This window comes from Rhinatrema bivittatum, chromosome 3, assembly GCF_901001135.1.
Source record: "Rhinatrema bivittatum chromosome 3, aRhiBiv1.1, whole genome shotgun sequence".
NCBI lineage: Eukaryota > Metazoa > Chordata > Amphibia > Gymnophiona > Rhinatrematidae > Rhinatrema > Rhinatrema bivittatum.
Window position 1 is genome coordinate 195211841 of NC_042617.1, and position 21505 is coordinate 195233345.

Genomic DNA, 21505 nt, shown 5'->3' on the forward strand with positions numbered 1-21505 from the left:
CAGAGGAAGGGTCCCGGTGTGATCTTTTACTCTCGGACCTCCGGTGCGTTGTAGAAATGGCGCCGGCGCTACCTTTGCCTTGTCATATGACAGGTCAAAGGTAGCGCCGGCGCCATTTTGTTTTTTGTCCCCCAACGTCAGGAGCGTAGGAGATCGCTCCCGGACCCCCGCTGGACCCCCAGGGACTTTTGGCCAGCTTGGGGGGGCCTCCTGACCCCCACAAGACTTGCCAAAAGTCCAGCGGGGGTCCGGGAACGACCTCCTGCACGCGAATCATTTTTCCATACGGAAAAACGATTTGCGGCAGGAGCGTAGGAGATCGCTCCCGGACCCCCGCTGGACCCCCAGGGACTTTTGGCCAGCTTGGGGGGGCCTCCTGACCCCCACAAGACTTGCCAAAAGTCCAGCGGGGGTCCGGGAATGACTTCCTGCACGCGAATCGTTTTTCCATACGGAAAAACGATTCGCGGCAGGAGCGTAGGAGATCGCTCCCGGACCACCGCTGGACCCCCAGGGACTTTTGGCCAGCTTGGGGGGGCCTCCTGTCCCCCACAAGACTTGCCAAAAGTCCAGCGGGGGTCCGGAACGACCTCCTGCAGTCGAATCGTGTTGCCGTATGGCCGGCGCCATTTTGCGCAAAATGGCGCCGGCCGTACGGCAACACGGAGCGCACTGTACTGTATCGGCCTGTTAGGGAGAAGGTACTTCATTGTGCACATGACTCTTCTAAGCTGGTCATCCTGGCACCAAGAAAACTCTCTCATCACTACTAGTGGCTGCAAGTGATCCGTCACAATGTTGAATCCTGACCTTAATCTGCAGTGACAAGATGTCACATGCCTGAGCCTGGGGGCTCTTATGGCCATTGCCAGGCCCTGAGAAACCATTATCCCACATAGCCATGGATTTTGTTACACATCTCCCACTCTCCAACAGCTGTACAATAATTTGGGTGGTAGTGGATAAGTTCTCAAAAATGGACCACTTTGTGCCTCTTCATGGCTTTCCGTCAGCTCAGAAACTGCCCGTTTCAACAAGTATTCCGTCTACACAGACTTCCTGAACATGTACTCTAAGATTGGGGATTGCAGCTCAGTACTAATTTCTGGAGAAATCTGTTAAAAAAAAAAAGTAAGATTTCCTTGGATTTCTCATCGGCTTACTATCCACACTCCAATAGCCAGATAGAATGGACTAACCAGATTCGCAAGGCCTTCCTAAGGACATATGTAAACGACTGGCAAGATGACTGGGCTTCCCTAGTACCATGGGAAGAGTTCCGTCATAATAATCACCCTGGTGAATCTGCAGGCACTTCACCCTTCTATATAGTCTACAGCAGGCATCCTCAACTCCCACTTCTGGTTTACCTGACTGTTCCATGTCCCATGGCTAACATACTAACCCATGATCTTGGAGAACTTTGGCAGAAGACTTGGTAATTCCTTGTTGCGGCTGCTAAGAAATACAAGAGACAGGCCGATAAAAGGTGCCATCCAGCACAGTTGTCAAACCAGGTGACAAAGTGCGGCTTAACACTCACAACTGAAAACTCCTTTCATGACGTTTTCTGCATGCTTCTTTGGTCCCTTCCCCATCATCTGCCAAGTGGGGGCCGTAAGCTATCAACTTCATTTACCCCCTACTCTGATGGTTCATAATCTCTTCAATGTTGCCTTGCTAAAACCATTGCTTCTGTCCTGTTCCTCTTGTTCTACATCTGAGCCCACTAAAGTGATTTCAGAACTGGACCCTGAGTACAAGATACAGTCTATCATGGATTCCAGATGCATCAGAAGAAAACTACAAATTATCTTACATCCTGGAAAGGATTTGTGACAGAAGCAAACACTTGGGAACCTGCCACCAATGTCCAAGCTCCTTGCCTCTCCAAGGAATTCCATTGACTTTCCCCATAAGCCTAAGCCAAGGGACTTGGGGAGGGAGCTTAGAAGGGGGTAGGTACTGTGGCCGTCTTTCCTTACCCTGGAGTGGCAGGATGCCACCAGAGACCCGCCTAATGCTGACCTCCACTGCTATGGCTACAGGCCACCTCAGACATGTGCGTGCACACAAATCTGCCCATGGTGCCTCCTTATGACAGCAGTGCAGCTGGTATTTAAACCCCAGCCAGACTCAAACAATTGCCTCAGCAACAGGTCCTCCTGCCGAGCCTCTGCCTACAGTATGATTCGCTTTGCTCCTGTTCATTTGCCTCGCCTCTATTCTAGCCTGCCTTGCCTCTGCTCCAGCCTTTCTCCTCATCTTATTGTCTACCCGTGTAGAGGAATTAATTTAAAATAACTCACAGAAACAAATTGTAATATATCTTTTTATTGAAATGATTTAAAATTGCTTGCTATATTTTCTTTGGATGCTAGATGGCGCTCGTCTCACACCAAACATATTACAATAGATGAAAAACAAGTTTCACCTCTAAAAAAAAGTTTTAATTAATATTTCTTTCTAATAAACAACATAATGCAATTAAACAATAATTATATAGTTCCTTATAATATTATATCAGGATCATTAAAGGAAATAAAGAATAACACAGAGTATAATTTCTAGACTTTTATATCCTCAATTCTGCATCTATACTTACTATTTGAGCTTTTTCTAGTTGGCCAGACTAGATTCAGAAGGAAGTCTGCTCCAGGGGCAGCAGTGAAATGCATAATTTCTTCTGGTTGTTTTTCCCTCTGTCTCTGATGATGCAATTGTAGAGCACCTGGCACAGAATTGTTAACTCAAGCACATTGTCACATGTCGGTAGCCAAGCAGTTAAGAAAGTTTCCCCATATAACAAAATATTAAATAACAATTCCCATTCCAGTTGTCTTTATGAGAGAGAATAAGAAATTGTCAAAAGACAAATCTATAATTAATTCACAATCTATTATTTTCAAAGTGACCAATAAATAAGAAAAGTTAGAGAGATATTTCCATTTTCCAATAACAATATTCAACTGTTCACAGTAAGACAATTTGTTCTTCAAGTAACAATTGAAATTTCTTTCAGATTAGCAAAGAATATATTCTCACACTCTGGGGCAGATTTTATAAAACTACGCGCGCATGTACTTTTGTTCACGCACCAGGCGCAAACAAAAGTACGCCGGATTTCAATAGATACGCGCATAGCTGCACTTATCTGTTAAAATTCGGGGTCGGCGCAGACAAGGCTACCCAAAATCGGCAGCCTGTGCACGCCGAGCCGCGCAGCCTGCCTCCGTTCCCTCTGAGGGAAATCAGAGCGCCTCGGAGGGAACTTTCCTTCCACCCCCCCCCCCCCCCCCCGCACCTTCCCCTCCCTTCCCCACCCCCCAGCCCTATCTAAACCCCCCCTACCTTTGTTGCACAAGTTACGCCTGCCCAAGGCAGGCGTAACTTGCGCGCGCTGGGCCGGTCGCCGTAGCGCCATGGTCCGGTCCGGAGGCCGTGGCCATACCCCCGGAACGCCCCCGATGACGCGCGGGCCGCGACATGCCCCCCCCCCCCGGAAAGCCCCAGGACTTACACGTGTCCCGGGGCTTTGCGCGTGCCGGCATCCTATGCAAGATAGGCTCGGTGCCTATCTTGCATAGGCACCGAGCCTATGGGGTAGGTTTTCGGGGGTTACGCGCATAACCCTTTGAAAATCTACCCCTCTATATCTTTCATTCATATGTGCACATTCTCTAGTATTAACTCTTGACTCTTGAATGTACTAAGCATATACATAGCATACCATGACATATAATTCAAACAACAATGAATTATCAATGGACAGGTAAGCTTGTAAGCCCTATATCTTCGTGTTCTGTATCCCAAATAGACACATATCTCTTAACAGATTTAAATTAAATTAAGCTTGCATGTCAAATGTCTCATATGACAAAATATAATAAACTTAGCTTTGGTCCTTCACTGGATGATCGGGTGTGATGCTTTGACCGCAGCTAGCTAGCGTGGGTTAACTTTAGCCCAGGCAGATGAGACGCTTTAGATGCTTGTGATCAGATGCTGGCGTGCGATGCTTAACGTAGGCTGGAACTCTATACTCACACGACTTGGAACTCTGCTGCTTGAATTTAGTCTAGCTCTTCCAGCTCTTGAACTTGTGGTCTGATTTCTTTTACCTACTATCCTTGCTTAGCAAATCAATAAAAGAAAACTTGTCTCCCTAGTCCCATTCTTCTTTCCCGATGACTATGCCTTGCTATGTGTTTGTATTCAGGAACCTTAGTGTACTGGAATTCTAGCTATTGCAAAAATAAAAAGAAATATTTCCCTCACGCTCAGCTGACCTAACCTATCTTAGGGGGTCATTTATCAAAATGCGTTAAAGGTGTTTTCGCATGAGTTAAGGGCTTATCGCATGCAAAAACGTCTTTAGCGCATGCGATAGCACCATATCGTATGGCGCGATGCAAATTTGAAAAAGAGGAGGAGTTAGGGGCGGGAGTGGGCTGGGTTTGCCAGTCTGTGAAGTGCTATCGCACAGACTTAATGCCGATTTTAACTACACCTTTTTCAGTAGCGTTAAGCCGTGCGATAGCTTGCGTTACGGGGCGGTAAGGATTTAGCGCATTTCGCAATGTCTCCTGAAAGGCCTGTTTTAGTAGATTTGAAGTTCCCGGGGCACCAGCTGGATCCATGGGGTTACAAGTCCTTCCAAGACTTGTCCCCCTTTGAAATTAACTTCCGGGGCACCCCACTCAAGATCAATCAATTCTCGAATGACCTCCATAATAAGGCAAAAACATGAGGCTTTGCACAAAGAAACCAAAATGTGAGCTATCTTTGGCATAGACATGGATTCAGCCCCAGGTACTCCCAGCATCTTTAATTTTTGGGAAATCAGAGCCAGTAACATCTCTATGAAAGAACTGCAACACAGTTCCATACGGCTCTAATCCCAGAGGAATTTTTCATTCCTCCAGGGAGTAATGATTGGCTGCATCATCCATGCCATCCAGGTCCCTATCGGGAAGACCGACCACCGATCTAGGCGTACTCAGGCTCTTACCCTCAGTACCAGTTGCGCCTCTGACCTGGTAAGATTGGTCGGGGCAGAGGACTTTGCCTGAAGAAAAGACTGCAATCCTTCAAAAAAGTTCCACCCAAGAAAAGGCAGAAGGATCTACGTCAAAACCAGGAGGCAACTGTCCTGTGCCCACTGAATTACCTTCCCCCACTGATGCAGTTAGGGGAGCCCAAGGTCAGGCAAACCCGTCTTTACGTAGGCTGAGAACTGGGCTTAGTAAAAATCAGATGAAAGCAATTCCCCCTGAGCTTCTAAGCAGCACTGACACAAGTTAGAGGGCACATCAGGCTGAGCTGCCGAAATATGACAAGAAGCACAGAGGGTAAGGCGCTTAAGGTTTCTTTACTATAGGTGCCATCATTTTGAAAGTATGCACTAAGGGGCGATGGAAAAGTGTGCGTCCAGTTGAATGCGTGCTGCAAAAAAATAGTTGTCCAAAATTTAAGCTTCCAAACCTGTGCATTGATGAGCGCTCAAAGGCTTAGCGTTTCAAAGCTGCTTAGAATGTGGGCTGGATTTTAAAAGCCCTGCACGCCGGCGCGCACATAAGTCCCGGGGCTTCGTAAAAGGGGCGGGGAGGGGCAGGTCTGGGGGCGTGGCCGAGGCCTCTGGATCAGCCCCTGGGTCGGGTGATGACACGCCAGCAGCCCGCTGGCGTGGGCAGAGTTACGCCTGCTTCGGGCAGGCGTAACTCTGCCGACAACGGTAGGGGGGTTTAGATAGGGCCGGGGTGGGGGGTGGAAAGAAAGTTCCCTCCGAGGCCGCTCCGATTTCGGAGCGGCCTCGGAGGGAACGGGCTGCGCGCGTAGGGCTTGGCGTGCACCCCTTGCGCACGTCAACCCCGGATTTTATAAGGTACGCGTGGCTACGCACGTATCTTATAAAATCCGGCGTACTTTTGTTCGCGCGCACGTAAGTTTGTAAAATCTACCCCTGTGTGTATAGGGAAGCAGGTGCCTCAAACAGACGTTCTAATCAACTGAATAATTCTTCAAAATGCAGCCACATTGGGATGGAATCATAAAGTTAAGTTTTTCTGGATCATTGCAGCTATTAATTTTGAAAGTTAATTGCATTCAAAATAAGAGAAATTAAAAATCTTGGGTTTTCTACACAAGTATTGATTCACAGAGCATCAGGGTGTGCATTCAATATAAATCTTATAAAAGTTATTCAAGCATTGAAAAATTTAAAGGAAACATTTTTGGAGTGGAAAATAATTTTATGGGCATTGAAAAATTATAAACAAAAAATTACAAAATTAATTTTGAACTCTATTGTCTGTGAGGTAAATGAGGAAGATTGGTGGAGGTTAATGATTATGAGTTTAATGGTAACCTGGCTAGTACCTGATTATGATCAAATATGAAATCAACACTGCTTTCCTTTAAATATTAGTTGCCCTCTTAACAGCCAAAAGAGTAAAACAAATTTTAATTAAGGTGTTTTTTTTGTACTGAGTAGTTAAGCAAGTTTGAAACATGTACATAATCTGATATAGTGATTTTTCCTAATTCCACATGAATTAATTTGAAAAAAGAAGGCACTGAGATAAAATTATAGCCAGTATGTGAATAACTGTCATGAGGCTTTGAATAAATGGAGAAATCAAGTTCATCCGGGTGTAACACACACCAATCATCAATTAGCTGTAATTCTTTCATAAGAAAATATGTCCCTATGAAAGTTGCAGCTGGCCTACTCAGTCAAGGAATTTAGCATCTTTATTATCTACTATAAAATTGAAATTCCAAGCTATTACTAACATGTAGACAGGAAACTGACTCAGTTCTGTAATTAAACATGAATAGGAGTGACTAAATATATTAGGGGAATATACAGTTCAAAATAGAGATTTCTTTTTTTTTTTTTTCAACATTTTATTGATGTTCACACCGAACAAAAATACAATGGGGTAGATTTTACAAATCTACGCAGGCGCAAACAAAAGTACACGGGATTTTATAAGATACGCGCGTAGCCGCGCGTATCTTATAAAATCCGGGGTCGGCGCGCGCAAGGGGGTGCACATTTGTGCACCTTGCGCGCGCTGCCCGTTCCCTCCAAGGCCGGTCCGAAATCGGAGCGGCCTCAGAGAGAACTTTCCATTCACCACCCCGCCCCTTCCCCTACCTAACCCACCCACCCGACCCTATCTAAACCCCCTCCCTACCTTTATCTTAAAAGTTACTACTGCCTCCGGGCAGTAGCAACTTACGCGCGCCGGCACGGCAGGCCCCGACACAGGCCTCTGTGTCAGGGCACTCGGCCACGCCCCCGAAACGCCCCTGAGCCAGAAACACGCCCCCGGACACGCCCCGAAAACACCACGTCGCCCCCGACACGCCCCCTCAGGCAAGCCCCGGGACTTACGCGCGTCCCGGGGCTTGCGCGCAGGGGTTTTTTAAAAGGGTTACGCGCGTAACCCTTTTAAAATCCGGCCCAATATGCAATAAACATAACCGTTAAGAAACAGTGTTACATCTTGTTATCTGATGAAATAAACTGCCACTAACCAAGACACATTGACCTTCACTATCTGTGATTTGATCTTTCTGAAACAAGATATCATCATATTATTAAGAGAAATAAAAAAACACTTGATCAACCCAAACCTTTTTAAATTTCTCATGTTCTCGTGCTGTAAATGGGTTTCTTGGAGAAACAGTATATGGGCCTTCAACCTGATCCTCGGTCAGGACTCGCTTTCATAATATTCACAATGAATATGCATGAGATAAATCTACATGCATTGTATATAAATCTCTCTCATGCATATTCATTCTTGGACATTCTGAAAACCAGTCCTGTTTGTGGCTCTTGAGGATCCGAGTTGGCCCCCCTTGCTTTAGTGGATAGAGGCATGCCCTGGGTGCTTTATGAGGGCATAAGCCAAGAGAATAAAAGTCTTCAAACACTGGAGCAGTGCCAACCACTGCAGCATATACCCTGGCAATGACTTTCTGCAAATTTAAAATGATTTCCATTTTAAACTTTTTGCATAGCTGAACAGTGATGCCATCATTGCACTGTGATCATAGATGCCAAAACAAAAAATGTCATCATCTGCTAAGGAACAGGTGAGAGGTGATGTGGAATGTTGGGTCACTCCTGTCTTAGGTGCAGTAGTAATTTTGGAGGTCTCGGCCAGCAACAGAACTGCACACTGCCACTGGAAGGACCCAGGTTTTGAGGGCCTCATCTAAGTAACATGAGTGGTGCAATTTCTACAATGACTCTTAATCAAAAGAGCTGTTACCCATTTTATTTCATTTGAACTCATTTATTAGTGCAACAATATTATTCATAGAATCTGGTGATATATATATGGATATCATCTGGGTGCTGAAAGCCCTACTACCAGCCATCCTGAAACGCATGACAACACCTTTCAAGATGACTAGTAGCAGCCTGCGTGGACTAGTTTAGAGAATTACAGAAGACAGTTTTTGCAAATAACCTCTGATGCAAATGCAGCTAAAAGCATTAAAACACAGCCAGTGTTGAGACATGTGTGTTTTACAATACGAGATCATGGTGAAAATATTAAGTACTTTTCTCTTCGTTTCTGGTTTCACAAAGATGCCTGTTTATTGAAAAGTAAAAACAAACATATGTGTTCACATGTCTAGCATACAAAATTCCAAAGAAAAAACTTTTGATGGACTTGAACTATTAGTGGGCTGGACTAGTGTGTGGTTTTGCAATACAAATGTCTGCCATGCAGAGATGAGGATCTTTCACATACAGACAAATATCTGTGCATTGAGGGGATTAAGAGTTATTGTGTGGGATTACTGAGAAAAATAAAAACCATTTAGAAAATGGGTGCTGTGCTTCATCAAATATGAAGTTAAAAAAACAAAACAAAAACGAACAGACATTATTGCAGGGGTGGCCAAACACAGACCTCAAGAGCCACAAACCAGTCTTGTTTTTAGGATATCCACAATGAATATGCATGAGCTAGATCTGCCTTGATTGCATGCAAATGTATGCATACTCATTGTGAATATCCTGAAAACCAGGCCTGCCTGTGGCTTTGGAGAACTGGAGTTGGCCACTACTGCATACTATATACATAAATCAAAGCACATACAAGGGATAAGATTCTGCAGGACAGAACACAAAGCAGAAGGATCCAGAGGCAGATTTTGCCTTACTCATGGCTGCTGAGACCTAGCACAGTCCTGGCAGGATTTGCTTTACTTTGTGCCTCTCACAATGGCACAAAGTAGCCATATATATTAATTAACTATTATACATACAGTTAGGCATTATTTACATACATTTTAGGACTCTTACTCCATGACAGGGCCAAAATTGTTGCAAATTTATGAGTATATACTTAAAACAAAAACAAAATATTTACAGGACCAAGCTCGTTTCTCATAAATATTTTACGAAGGGAAGACTGAAATCTTGGCTCCAAGAAAAAGAAACTGTGGAATATGTTCTCATTTTCCATTTGTTTCAGTTTTTTCAGGATCCTGGTTTCAAAAGTCTTTCTTTTGCCCAATGTCATGGGAAAACAATTTTGAAAACAAAGTACTAACATATCAAAAACAAAAACAAAGAAAGAAGACATCCTCCACCAGTCACATTAGCCACTTTTCTTTTTCCTCGCTGTATATTGTAGTCCACTTGCGAGTGAGCTCCAGATACAGGTGTGGCTTGTAAGGCAGGTAATCCTGGTAAGCTATTTGGAGAGATATTTTGGGAACAGCTGCTTCGATCTGGGTCCCCTCATGCCACTCATTAAAGGACGTGATAGAAAGAACATCAGGCCGCACGAGCAATGCCTCTTTAAAAGCGGTCTCATAGTACTTCCCATTCACTCGATTTCGGGTGTTGTGGTTGTTCCAAGGTCGAATTCTGGTGTCGCTATATCCTGGCCCCACGCTTGGAATAAACAATAGGTTGTTGCTGCTGCAGAAATATTTCAAACCTATCCAATGGTGATGAGATGACCCATAAGAGAAGCCATTTGTGGCAAAGTAAGTATACATCCCATCAAAACCACTTCTGCGAATTTCTTGCATATGCTTTTCCTGAACAAGCAACCCAATGAAAATTCCATCGTAGGGCGTACCGCGAACGCTTTGGGCTCCGGACACAGTTAGTAAATTGGCCCATATTTCAGGGGCTATTAGGTAAGAGTCATAAATATAAAACATGGGAAGAGTTCTACCGGTGCTTGTCTTGTACCTGTAAAATGCTGGATGGCTTCCATATCTGTATACCAAAAGAAAAAGGCCGCATTTAGTTAAACTGAGAACCCATGCACCAGCACAAGAATATATTTGTCACACATTCAAGCTTAGCGATCCTACCTCCATTCCATCTTTGGGATGCAACTAATTTATTTTAGGAGCCTGTCCGTTTCCTCTTGTTTCTGTGGGTTTCCAGCTCAAACAAAATTGGGCTAGTATCCAGCAACCCAAGTTTTCATTCACAACTACCTTGGGAATTTTCTCGTATTTTCTAACCCTCTAGACTCAGTTACCCAGTTTTTGAAGCAGCAATCCTCAGCCAGGAGTCCTGCACCAAGGCTGTTTCTAGCAACTTGCAAATCTCTGGCCCTAACGCCAGCCCCTAGGTGTTACTTTTGCACAATGACTGAGACCCTCGCTCCCCCCCTCAAGGGCTGGCCCAGGATAGGAAGATCTGTACACAATACTGCACTGAGCCAGGATAGGTAAATCTGTACACAATACTGCACTGAGCCAGCCTCACAATTAATTCTGTAGGTATTTTGGACTGTAATATGGTGTGGGAAGTAGTACATGGTCTTGAGTTTGAGGATCTCTAACTCATGACCAACAAAGAAAGTGATCACCCAGGCATGCTACCTGGAGGTTGGGGTGTATGGTTTTAAAAGTGAGAGGAGGGGGGGGGGGGAGTGACGTCACCAATGGGGATAGCAGCCTAAAATATGAGCTCCCGCCACCGCTGATTTTCATCGATCACTATCTGCGTTGAACCCCCACAAAATCAGCTAAATAAAGCACACAGGCATCCACTAAAGTTCCGCCATGGCAACAAAGAAAAAAAATGTCGATTTCCTGCGTTTTTCCTACAAAGGAGGTCCGATTGAGGTTGAGGAACGTGAGGTAAGCCCGGGTGAAGCTCTAGATGGCGCCGTCCTGCCTCCTCCAATCGCTAATGCTGACACCCACCCCGTTGATCACTGTAGCCCGGCAACCTCAAAGCACCCTACCCGTGCGGAATTTCGAGCGTGGTTCGCAAGTTTAAGAGCAGACATTAAGTCATACCGCCAAGAAATGATTTCCCATATGGAGAAGCTAAAGGAGGAAATGTCAACGATGAGCCACTGGATCGATGACCTAGACACCAGGTTAGACAGCCAGGCTGAGTCGATTAAACAAGCTATAGTTTCTTGCACAGAGCTTCAATCAGAAACACAGCAATTAAAAGCGAAAATTGCGGACTTGGCTAACAAAAATTGTGCTGAATTGCTGAAACGATTCTGCAACCATCTTCCCCTTGTCTCTCACACAGAAGGGGACTTCATAATGCCGGAGATTAAATTCGATAGCGCCCACAGGGCCCTACGAGCCCCTCTTCCAAACAAAGGGTGCGACATAGTGGCCTACTTTCATGATTTTACCGTAAAGGAACAGGTGCTACAAGCAGCCAAAGCTCAAAATGTGTGGCGCTGGGAGGATCAGGAGATCTCGATTTATGCTGATCTCTCACAAGCTACCTTCCAAAATCGCTACTCACTCCGGGAAATCACATCCTATCTCAGAAAGGAAAATATCAAGTACCGCTGGCTGCACCCTTTTGGACTCTCCTTCTTTCTAGAAGGGGTATCCCACAGAATCAGCATGCCTACTGAGGCCCTTACCATACTGGCGCCGTGGGGCTTCACCAGCACCGTGATCGAGGCCAGCACACCCAAATCCTTGCCTGCTGGACTCACCACGCCTGCTTGCAGAGGATTGGAAAAAGAAATAGCAGACTTCGGAGACACTCGGGTGGACCCCACCTCAGCCAAGCAGCAACCTGAACTTCCAACTGAGGAGAGCTGCGGGTATTTCAGACTATCTTGACTTAAATCTTCTATGAGCAGGCAGAAAGACCTGACATTCGGAACTTATAAGGGAGTCTGTGGCACACAGTTCTATCTTCCAGGAGGTCATTTTTCCATCTTCTCTATTATGCTTCATGATCGTTATTTCTTTTTGTTATAAGTTCTTGCTATGTAGGTGGCGGAGGGTTCTTGTCCCCATTTATGACAATAACATCCCCCCCCCTCCCGATTTGGAGAGTGTGCAGCCTGCAGGTAGGGAATGGCAGGCAACAATCTGTCAGCAGGGGAAGAATCATATCCCCATGGGCTAAGTGCTGTTGATTGGTTTTTCACTGTGATGGTCGTAGATACTCCTTTAAATGCAACAGGAGTTACCTCTCTCTTCCTAGATTATGCTGGTTGTCCTGGGATTTATTTTGTGGTAGGATCACTACTTCATGGTGGAATGGCACTCTCTGCAGTGGTCTCCAGAAGGGGAACTACTCAAATTACCAATGTATGACGGTGGGGCTCTTGTTTTAGATTTATATCAAAGATTTACATAAATGGCTAAAATCCGTATCAGTCCTTATATGTAAAGGGGCTAAACTCACCACAAAAGCGGAGTTTTCTTTTTAGGGAACTAGACCTAAGACTGCCCAAAATAGTATTCCTTCAAGAGACCCACCTATCTAAGAGGTATGAATATCTGATGAGATCACCAAAATACAGTAGACAATATTTCACGCCCAGTAATAAACTAGCTAAATATGCAGGGGTTGGAATACTGTTCCTATAAAATTTTATTTTTGAATGCACATATTTCCTTTCAGATCCTAAAGGCAGGTATCTACTGCGCCAAATTAAAGTTAATGGATCCCTTACTATAGTAAATGTTTATACTCCTAACAAGGAACAGGCTATCTTTTTTCAAGAAATTCATCAAATCCTGCTACAACATAGTGTGGGCCTGGTAATCCTGGGAGGTGACTTTAATGTAGCTCTCTCTCCTCTTTTAGATACTACTAAGGGGCACGTACAGACTGCAAAACTTCATAGCAGATTCTTTAAGGATCTTATGAACATCCCTGGAGGCTACAATATCCTCATTCAAGATCATATAGTTACTACTCCAAGCCTCATGATTCCTATTCCTGCATAGACTATATTTTGGTGACTAAATCCCTTTTTCATTATGTTCAGAACCCCGAGGTAGGCATCATTACATGGTCTGATCATGCTCCTATTAGTATAGACTTAACACTGCGAGGGGACGATGCGAGGAGGTGGTTTTGGAGACTAAATGACTCTATACTGACTGACCTTACCTACGTACAAGACACTGCCCAGATTATTAACGGCTTCTTTGGAACCAATGCTGGCTCTGTTGATTCCCCGGTGGTGATCTGGGATTGTTTTAAGGCATTTATCAGAGACCACTTTATATCTCGCTCCTCTTTTCTCAAAAAACAAAAGAATGAAGCAAGCTCCCGGTTGCGGGAAGTGATACAACTTCTCTCACAGCAACATAGCCAGAGTGGATCCCCAGCCATTTTAACCCGCCTCACCAAAGCCAGAGAGGACCTTCATAGACTAGAAGCTGACTGTATCAATCACTCCCTAGAAATTATACGCCAATAGCACTTTGAAGGGGGCGAGACGGCAGGAAAGCTGCTGGCTAACAAACTGAAAATACTTACCTTTCAAAACTATATTCTAAAAATTAAAAATGAACGAGACGAGATCTTATCGACATCGTCAGAGATAGACCAGCAATTTCTTAAATTCTATCAACCTTATACATAGCAGAGTCCCAGATCACCCCAGAGACCATACATTCCTATTTGAATTCCATGCCCATCCCCTATCTCACCCGGACATGAGGGAACTTCTCAATCCAGATATTACTACTCCAGAGCTGCTGCTGGCTATAAGGGATCTCAAAGTGGGAAAGGCCACCGATCCTGATGGACTCACTGCAAAATTTTACAAGGCCTTTGCTCCCCAATTGGTTGCCCCTATGCAAACATTATTTAATTATTTACAGACTGGAGGCTCATTATTACCAGACTCTAATCTTGCAGCCATTACAATTATAGCCAAACCAGGCCGTGACCCCACACTTTGTGGATCATATTGCCCAATATCCCTGATCAATCTTGATTTAAAGATATTAGCTAAAGTACTAGCAGCTCGATTAAATGGCTTTATTGCCCATATTAATCCACCCGGATCAAGCTGGGTTCATTCCTGGTAGGATGGCCAGCGATAACGTACGGAAAATCATAAATATACTCTGGGGGGCACATACGCAACAACTGCCCATGCTCCTCCTTGCTATAGATGCCGAAAAGGCTTTCGACATGTGCACTGGCCCTTCCTCTTTGAGACCCTGAACACTATGAACTTTGGTAACTTTTTTTTTTAACTGGATTCAAGCTCTGTATGATAAACCCAAAGCATGTTTGAAAATAAATGGAGGTTACTCGGTCACTTTCAATGTACAACGGGGCACTAGACAAGGCTGCCCCCTCTCACCCATACTGTTTTCCATATTCCTAGAACCACTAGCCATCATTATCTCTCATTAATGGCTTCCCCCCTTGGGCTCAGAGAATTATAAACTTTCGTTGTTTGCAGATGACATTCTTTTCACAAATCACTGATCCCCATACCTCCTTGCAGGCTACTGAAAACAATATGGCCTCCTATAGTGCTGTTTCTGGTTTTAAAATCAATTGGGATAAGTCAGAAATATTGAATGTTACCTGTGATTCCGAAACCACCAAATACTTAAAATCTAATCATCCATTTAAATGGGCCCACTCCAAAATTGAATACTTAGGAATTTATCTGGGTAAAAATTTATCTGACCTCTTCCAATTTAACTACATTCCCCTGCTACAGACAATTGAGCGGGACTTGGAACACTGGTCGCGTCTTACCATTACCTGGCTTGGTAGGAGTGCTGTTAAGATGAATATCTTGCCGAGACTACTCTATTTATTCCAAACCTTACCGATCACATTAGCATACATGACCCTAAATCGTTGGCAAAAGAAACTGATGCGCTTCATTTGGTGGCATTGACCCCCTAGGGTAGCCAAACATGTTCTTTTTCAAAACAAGCTTGAAGAGGGTCTGGGTCTTCCAAATCTGTCCTGGCACTATGCTGCTGTGCAGCTTCGCCCTATCATTGACTGGCACAGAGTACCAATGGTAAAACACTGGATATAAATTGAACAGTCCTGGTCAGGAGCTATGCCACTTCAAGCCATGGTCTGGCAACCCATGCACATTTGGCGCCCCTGCCCTATTTTAGCCACCACCACCAGGCATACCCTGAGTGTTTGGTCCACATGGAAGGATAGACTGGTGGGCTCATCCCCATACTTCTATGCATCCTGTCTCTTCCACAACACAGAGGCAATCTCAACTGGCCCCTAAGAGATCCCTTTTTGAGGGCTATCAGGCCCAGATGTTAAAGGGCCTGATATCCAAAATCTACCAATTATTAAATACTCGCTTACAGACTTAACCCAACCATATCTCTGCCTGTCACTTTCAGAAGAACAATGGTCTCTGATATTTATGAAGACCAAGACGTCTCAATCTCTTCCACTATAGTCGAGCAAGGCTATAAAGTACTATATTTAGATGGTACATTGCACCCACTCGCCTGAGCAAGTATAACCCTAGGACTAGTGAGCAATGCTGGTGCAATTGATCCCAATTAGGCTCCTTTCGGCACATGTGGTGGGACTGCAAATATATTCAAAGTACCTGGAGGCAATTAGAGACATTCCTTTCAGCCATCCTAAACACACCCATACACTTAACCATCACACACGCACTCCTTTATTTACACGACGAAGACTCTTCCCCACACTTTCACATTTTTATTCAGCACCGTTGTATTGCAATGAGAATGGAGATTGCATATTCCTGGAAAAGAACATATGCCCCCTACCCTTCAGGAGGTCCTGAAGAGATTGGACAAAACTTGTACAATGTATACAATTACTGCGGCTAAACAACATAGAAAGGCTAAGTTCCATAAGGTTTGGACGCCCTACCTCAACAGGAGGTGTGCACATCCTACATACAGCACGCCTGGAAATCATAACCCAGGGCAATAACGGCACCAATAATCTGGTTGGTTTCTTCTGAACGTAATACTTGCACTAATGTTGGCCTTAACTGAGCCTAACCCTGTATATTTTGCTATTCAATAAGATTTATTTATTGTTATCTGTGACCTTTGGTTTATGTTGATGTTTAGGTAAACAGTACGTAGAGGGAAGGGGGGAGAGGGGAATCAGTTTATAAAATTGAAATGCTGTCCTTGATATCTGCTGATGTATAAGCCTACGGGTCATGACATGTTTGCTTTGCTGTATTTTTCAAGGATCACAATAAAAATCATAAATTAAAAAAAAAAATAAAAGAGAGAGGAAAAGAAAATCTGTTAAAAAAAAATGGAAATGGAAATGGTTGCAATAGGCTTAACCTGGGGCTTGCTGGCATGCAGCAGCCCTAGACTTAAGCCTCCTTTGTCTGGCCTGTAATTTTATTTAATATATATCCCAATATTTAAAAGGGACCTCATCAGGACTGTGAAAATAGGAATGACAGACATTTATTTACAATCTTGGCACACCCAAAACAATCTGCACACTGAAGAGAGACTAAGTAGCAGCTCAAAAAGAACCAGTTCAAAAGGATGGGTTAATGTTGTACCTTCAGTCTACATATTTTACTTCTCCTCTGTGGTGCAGTAACAAAGAACAAATAGAAGAGTCAGGCAGAGACATAGAATAAAGGCTTTTTTTTGTTTATTTGCCTCCTTAAAACTGTGTAGCTGTTCAAACTTCTACTGTACCAGTAGTGGCCAACCTTTCATGCATTGAGCAAAGAAACTAGTGAGTCCATATTCAGTCACAGGCCAGATTGCAAAGTTAGCTGGATATTCAACGGTATAGACACACCATTGAATAAAGCCGGCCATCTTCAAGATGGTCAGATTAAGTTTATCTAGCTAACTTTAGGAATGGTCTATGGCACGACCAGAGTTAGCTGGAGATCTTAGCCGACTAACCTAACTCTGCCCAGAAATGCCCCCAGAATGTCCCTATGTTATCTGACTAAATGCTAGCCACATAATGAGATTCAAATTGGCATTCAGCCATTTAACTCATAAGTTATCTGGCTAAATTAGTCCTCTTCTAACATGTGGACTAACTCTAGTCTGGAATTTGTTATGTCTCCCTTTAACTTAATCTTAGTTGATGCCCTCTTCGGGCCTTTTCTTCCAGCTACCTAAGCTTCCAAGTTCACGGTCCTCGTTTAATGTAACTTTTGCTTTCCCTTTATCTCAGTTATTTACCCTTGTTCGATGTAAACCGACCTGATATGGTATTTAACCAGGAAGGTCGGTATAGAAAAATGTTAAATAAATAAATAAATAAATAAATAAATGCGCTGCATATGGATCTCTAGAATGAACAGTGCCAAAGAGCCTCATGTTTTGAAGAGATGAAGTGAGGGGGGGGGGGGGGGAGGCGCTCTAACACGGTCACGAAAGGAAAATTAGTTTCTTACCTGATAATTTTCGTTCCTGTAGTACCAAGGATCAGTCCAGGACACCTGGGTTGTGACTCCGCACCAGTAGGTGGAGACAGAGCAAAACTTGAGGGCGGAGCCATATATAAGCCCCTGTGCCAGTTACAGCCCCTCAGTCATACGTAATGTCAAAGTAGCCATGCAACCAAGTAACAAAACTGGCTAGAAAATGCACTTCTAACTTTAAACTAACACCAAACTCCTACTTGAACCTGGATTCCCCAACCGGGAGAGCTAAACAAGCTAACAGCAAAACTAAGAAAACATGATGAGCGGACTCTCCGTTACTGTAGCGAAGCCCTGCGGGCGGGATCCTGGACTGATCCTTGGTACTACAGGAACGAAAATTATCAGGTAAGAAACTAATTTTCCTTTCCCTGTACGTACCAGGATCAGTCCAGGACACCTGGGATGTACCAGAGCCAACTTACCGAGGGTGGGAAGCAGAGAGTCCCGCTCGGAGAACCCTCTCTCCAAAACCCCCGGAATCGTGAGCCCGGACATCCAACCGGTAATGCCGGATAAAGGTATGCAACGACTTCCAGGTAGCCACCCTGCAAATCTCTTGAGGCTACACCTGAGAAGCTTCCGCTCAAGACGCAGCTGGAGAGCGAGTCGAGGGAGCCCGAAGACCCATGGGAAGTGATTTTCCCCCGCACCAAGTACGCCGAACCAATGGCCTCCTTGAGCCAAGTGGCAAGCGTCGTGCGGGACGCTGCAACTCCTTTCTTTGAACCAGATAACAAAACAAAGAGAAGAGCCGTGACCCGAAATGGATAATTGACCTCCAGACAGCGAAGGGGGGATCTCCGCACGTCAAGCTTCCGTAAATCCCTCGCTTCTGGATCAGAGGGCTCCCCGACCGCAAAAGCGGATAGCTCAATTGAAAAACATGGAAAGCCGACACCACTTTCGGCAGGAAGGAAGGAACCGTCCGCAAAAAAAACTCCGGAATCGGAAATACACAAGAAGGGTTCCCTACAGGACAAAGCCCGTAACTCCGAAACATGCCGTGCCGAAGCAATCGCCACCAAGAACACCGTCTTCAACGTGAGATCCTGAATAGTTAAGCGTTTCAAGGGTTCAAACAGCGCCGCGCATAAAGCGGAGAGAACGGAATGGAGGTTCCAAGCTGGACAGGGGAGACGCAATGGAGGACGAAGGTGCTTAGCTCCCCGAAGGAAACGGGAGATATCCGGGTGAAGATCCAGGAAAGTACCACGGACCTTACCTCGCAAACAACCAATCGCCGCCACTTGGACCCATAGGGAACTACAAGCCAGACCTTACCTTGGCAAAAAACTGCTTGGAGGAACGCCAGAAGCCGCAGTAGGGACCACCCCACGCTGCACGCACCATTCCTCCAATCCACCCAGACACGGACATAAGCCAGGGACGTCGCCTGTGTCCTGGAACGTAGCAACGTGGCTACCACCGCAGCTGAGTAACCTTTTCTCTTCAGGCGATTCCTCTCAAAACCATGCCGCGAGGCAGAAGTGATCCGCAGTCTCCAAACAGACGGAGCCCTGATGGAGTAGACCCGCCATCCCCTGGAGCTGAAGGGGTGCCGCCACTGTGAGCTGGATGAGGTCTGCGAACCACTGCCGGCGCGGCAACTCCGGTGCCACCGGGAGCACGATGGCCGAGTGCAACTCTATGCGCCGCAGAATCTTGCCGTTCATCGGCCACGGGAGAAAACACGTACAGCAGAACATCCGTCGGCCCGGGAAGCGCCAACGCATCGACGCCTTCCGCCCCCTTTTCTCGACTTCGACCGAAACATCGCGGAGCCTTCGCGTTGTGCCACGTGTCCATCAGATCCATGTGGGGCACTCCCCACTTCTCGCAAATGAGAGGCAACGCTTCGTCCGCCAGTTCCCACTCACCGGGATCCAGGCGATGCCGGCTGAGAAAATCCGCCTGAACGTTGCCGACTCCTGCACTGTGAGAGGCTGCCATGTGGCCGAGATGGAGTCCTGACAGACCATTAAGCGCTGAGCCTCCTCCGCCACCTGTGGGCTCCTTGTCCCGCCTTGGCGGTTGATGTAGGTCACGGTGGTCGCGTTGTCCGACAACATTCGGACCGCCTTTCCCCGCACTACCGGTAGGAAGGCTTGCAGAGCCCAACGGACCGCTCTGGTCTCTAGTCTGTTGATAGACCACTGGGCTAGCGACACTGACCATAGGCCTTGGATCGAGCTCCCTAGGCAGACCGCTCCCCGACCGGAGAGGCTGGCATCCGCGGTCACCACCGTCCAATTGGGCACCAGAAGAGACACTCCAGAGGACAGATGACTGGAATCCAGCCACGAGAGCAGGCTGGACCTCGCGAGTCCCCTTAGTGGAAGCGGTAAGTGGAACTCCTCGGAAACCGGCGCCCAGCAAGATAGTAAGGACGATGGTAAAAGGCCGCAGATGAGCGAACGCCCAGGAAACCAGCGCAGGCGTGAATCTTGCCGTTCAGAAGCCATATAACCCCGGACCGCAAGGCAGTCGCAGACAAGAAGCGCCGTACTTGAGCTGGCAGCTCGTATCTCCAATCGTGTGACAGGAACACCTAGCCCTGCAACGTGTCGACAACGGCTCCCAGAAATTTCAAGGTCCGCGAGGGTGCCCGATGACTCTTGTTGAAGTTGACCACCCATCCTAGGGACTGCCAAGGTATAAGACCCTGGCCCACTGACAACAGACATTGATCCTCGGGCTTCGCCCGAATCCACCAATCGTCCAGGGACGGATAGACCAGATCATACTGGCGCAGCCACGCCACCACCGCGACCATCACCTTCGTGAACGTGCGGGGGCCGTCGCGAGACCAACCAGGAGCGCTTGTAACTGGCAGTGCCATCCTAAAAACGCAGAACCTGATGAGGAACAGGAACGACGGCTGAATGCCTATGTGATGATACGCCTTCGCGAAATCCAGGGAGGCCAGAAAACTCGCCGGGCCGCCCCGCAGCAATTACCGACCGAACCGACTCCATTTTGAAGTGAGAAACGCGAAGGCATCGCGAAGGCATCAGTTCACTCTACCAAGATCCAGAATAGATCTGCCGTACCGCCTCTCTTGGGGACGACGAAGTAAATGGAGTAACGGCCCCTGCCGTGCGGTTGACCGGAACGGAGGAGGCAGCCGAGTCTGATCACGCGGAGAACCCACTGGTCTGACGATACACCGGCCCATCTCTCTACAACTGAAATCAACCGCGCTTGCCGGGGCTCCCTTGTTTCCCCCGAAAGGACTGCTGCTGCCATGGCGGGGTCCGGGAGGAAGAAGACCTATACGACTGACCAGGAGACTTTGGAGAACGCGACGTCCTGGGATCACGAAAGCGGGACCTGGTCGAAAATGAAAACCGCACCCTGAATTTATCCTCGAGCCTCGGGAATCAGTCGATCTCCGGCAAGAGAGAGAGCTTACCCATAGCGTTCGTGACCTGGAGGTGCAAAGCCGGAGTATCCTATTCTCGATAGAGCAGGGATGACACAGACAGGTGAAAAGGAATGAAGCCCAGCCGAGACTACCCCCAGCGGGGTGGGATGACCAACCCCTCCAGGATGGTGGGAATCAAGGGCCAGCTCCTTCCTGATGAAGAGGTGGATAGAGCTCGAGTAATCCCCTTCTGAAGGCTGTGCCTGCCCAGCCGTCCACTGCGGCGGCGTGCCATCCCCCTCAGCCCCCCTCGGAGGCGGGGAGGGCGCCTTGGAAATCTCCGGACCAGAAGATTCAAACGTCGACATCTCCCTCAGCCCCCTTCGGAGGAGGGGAGGACACCTAGGAAATTACCGGATCCGACGAGGCAGAGGTAGGGACCGTG

The 21505-nt window shown here is 46.4% G+C and overlaps 1 protein-coding gene across 5 annotated transcripts in view; it reads right to left on the bottom strand.

The window, feature by feature from the left end:
- Positions 1 to 8567: 8567 nt before the first annotated feature.
- LOC115087192 (glycoprotein endo-alpha-1,2-mannosidase-like) overlaps positions 8568 to 21505 on the bottom strand; it is a 109437-nt gene continuing 96499 nt past the window's right edge. For all 5 annotated transcript variants that reach the window (XM_029594057.1, XM_029594052.1, XM_029594056.1 and 2 more), the window contains exon 5: positions 8568 to 10264. In XM_029594057.1, the coding sequence (XP_029449917.1) occupies positions 9628 to 10264 (637 nt within the window). In that variant the 3' untranslated portion in view covers positions 8568 to 9627. The remainder of the gene's footprint in view (positions 10265 to 21505) is intronic.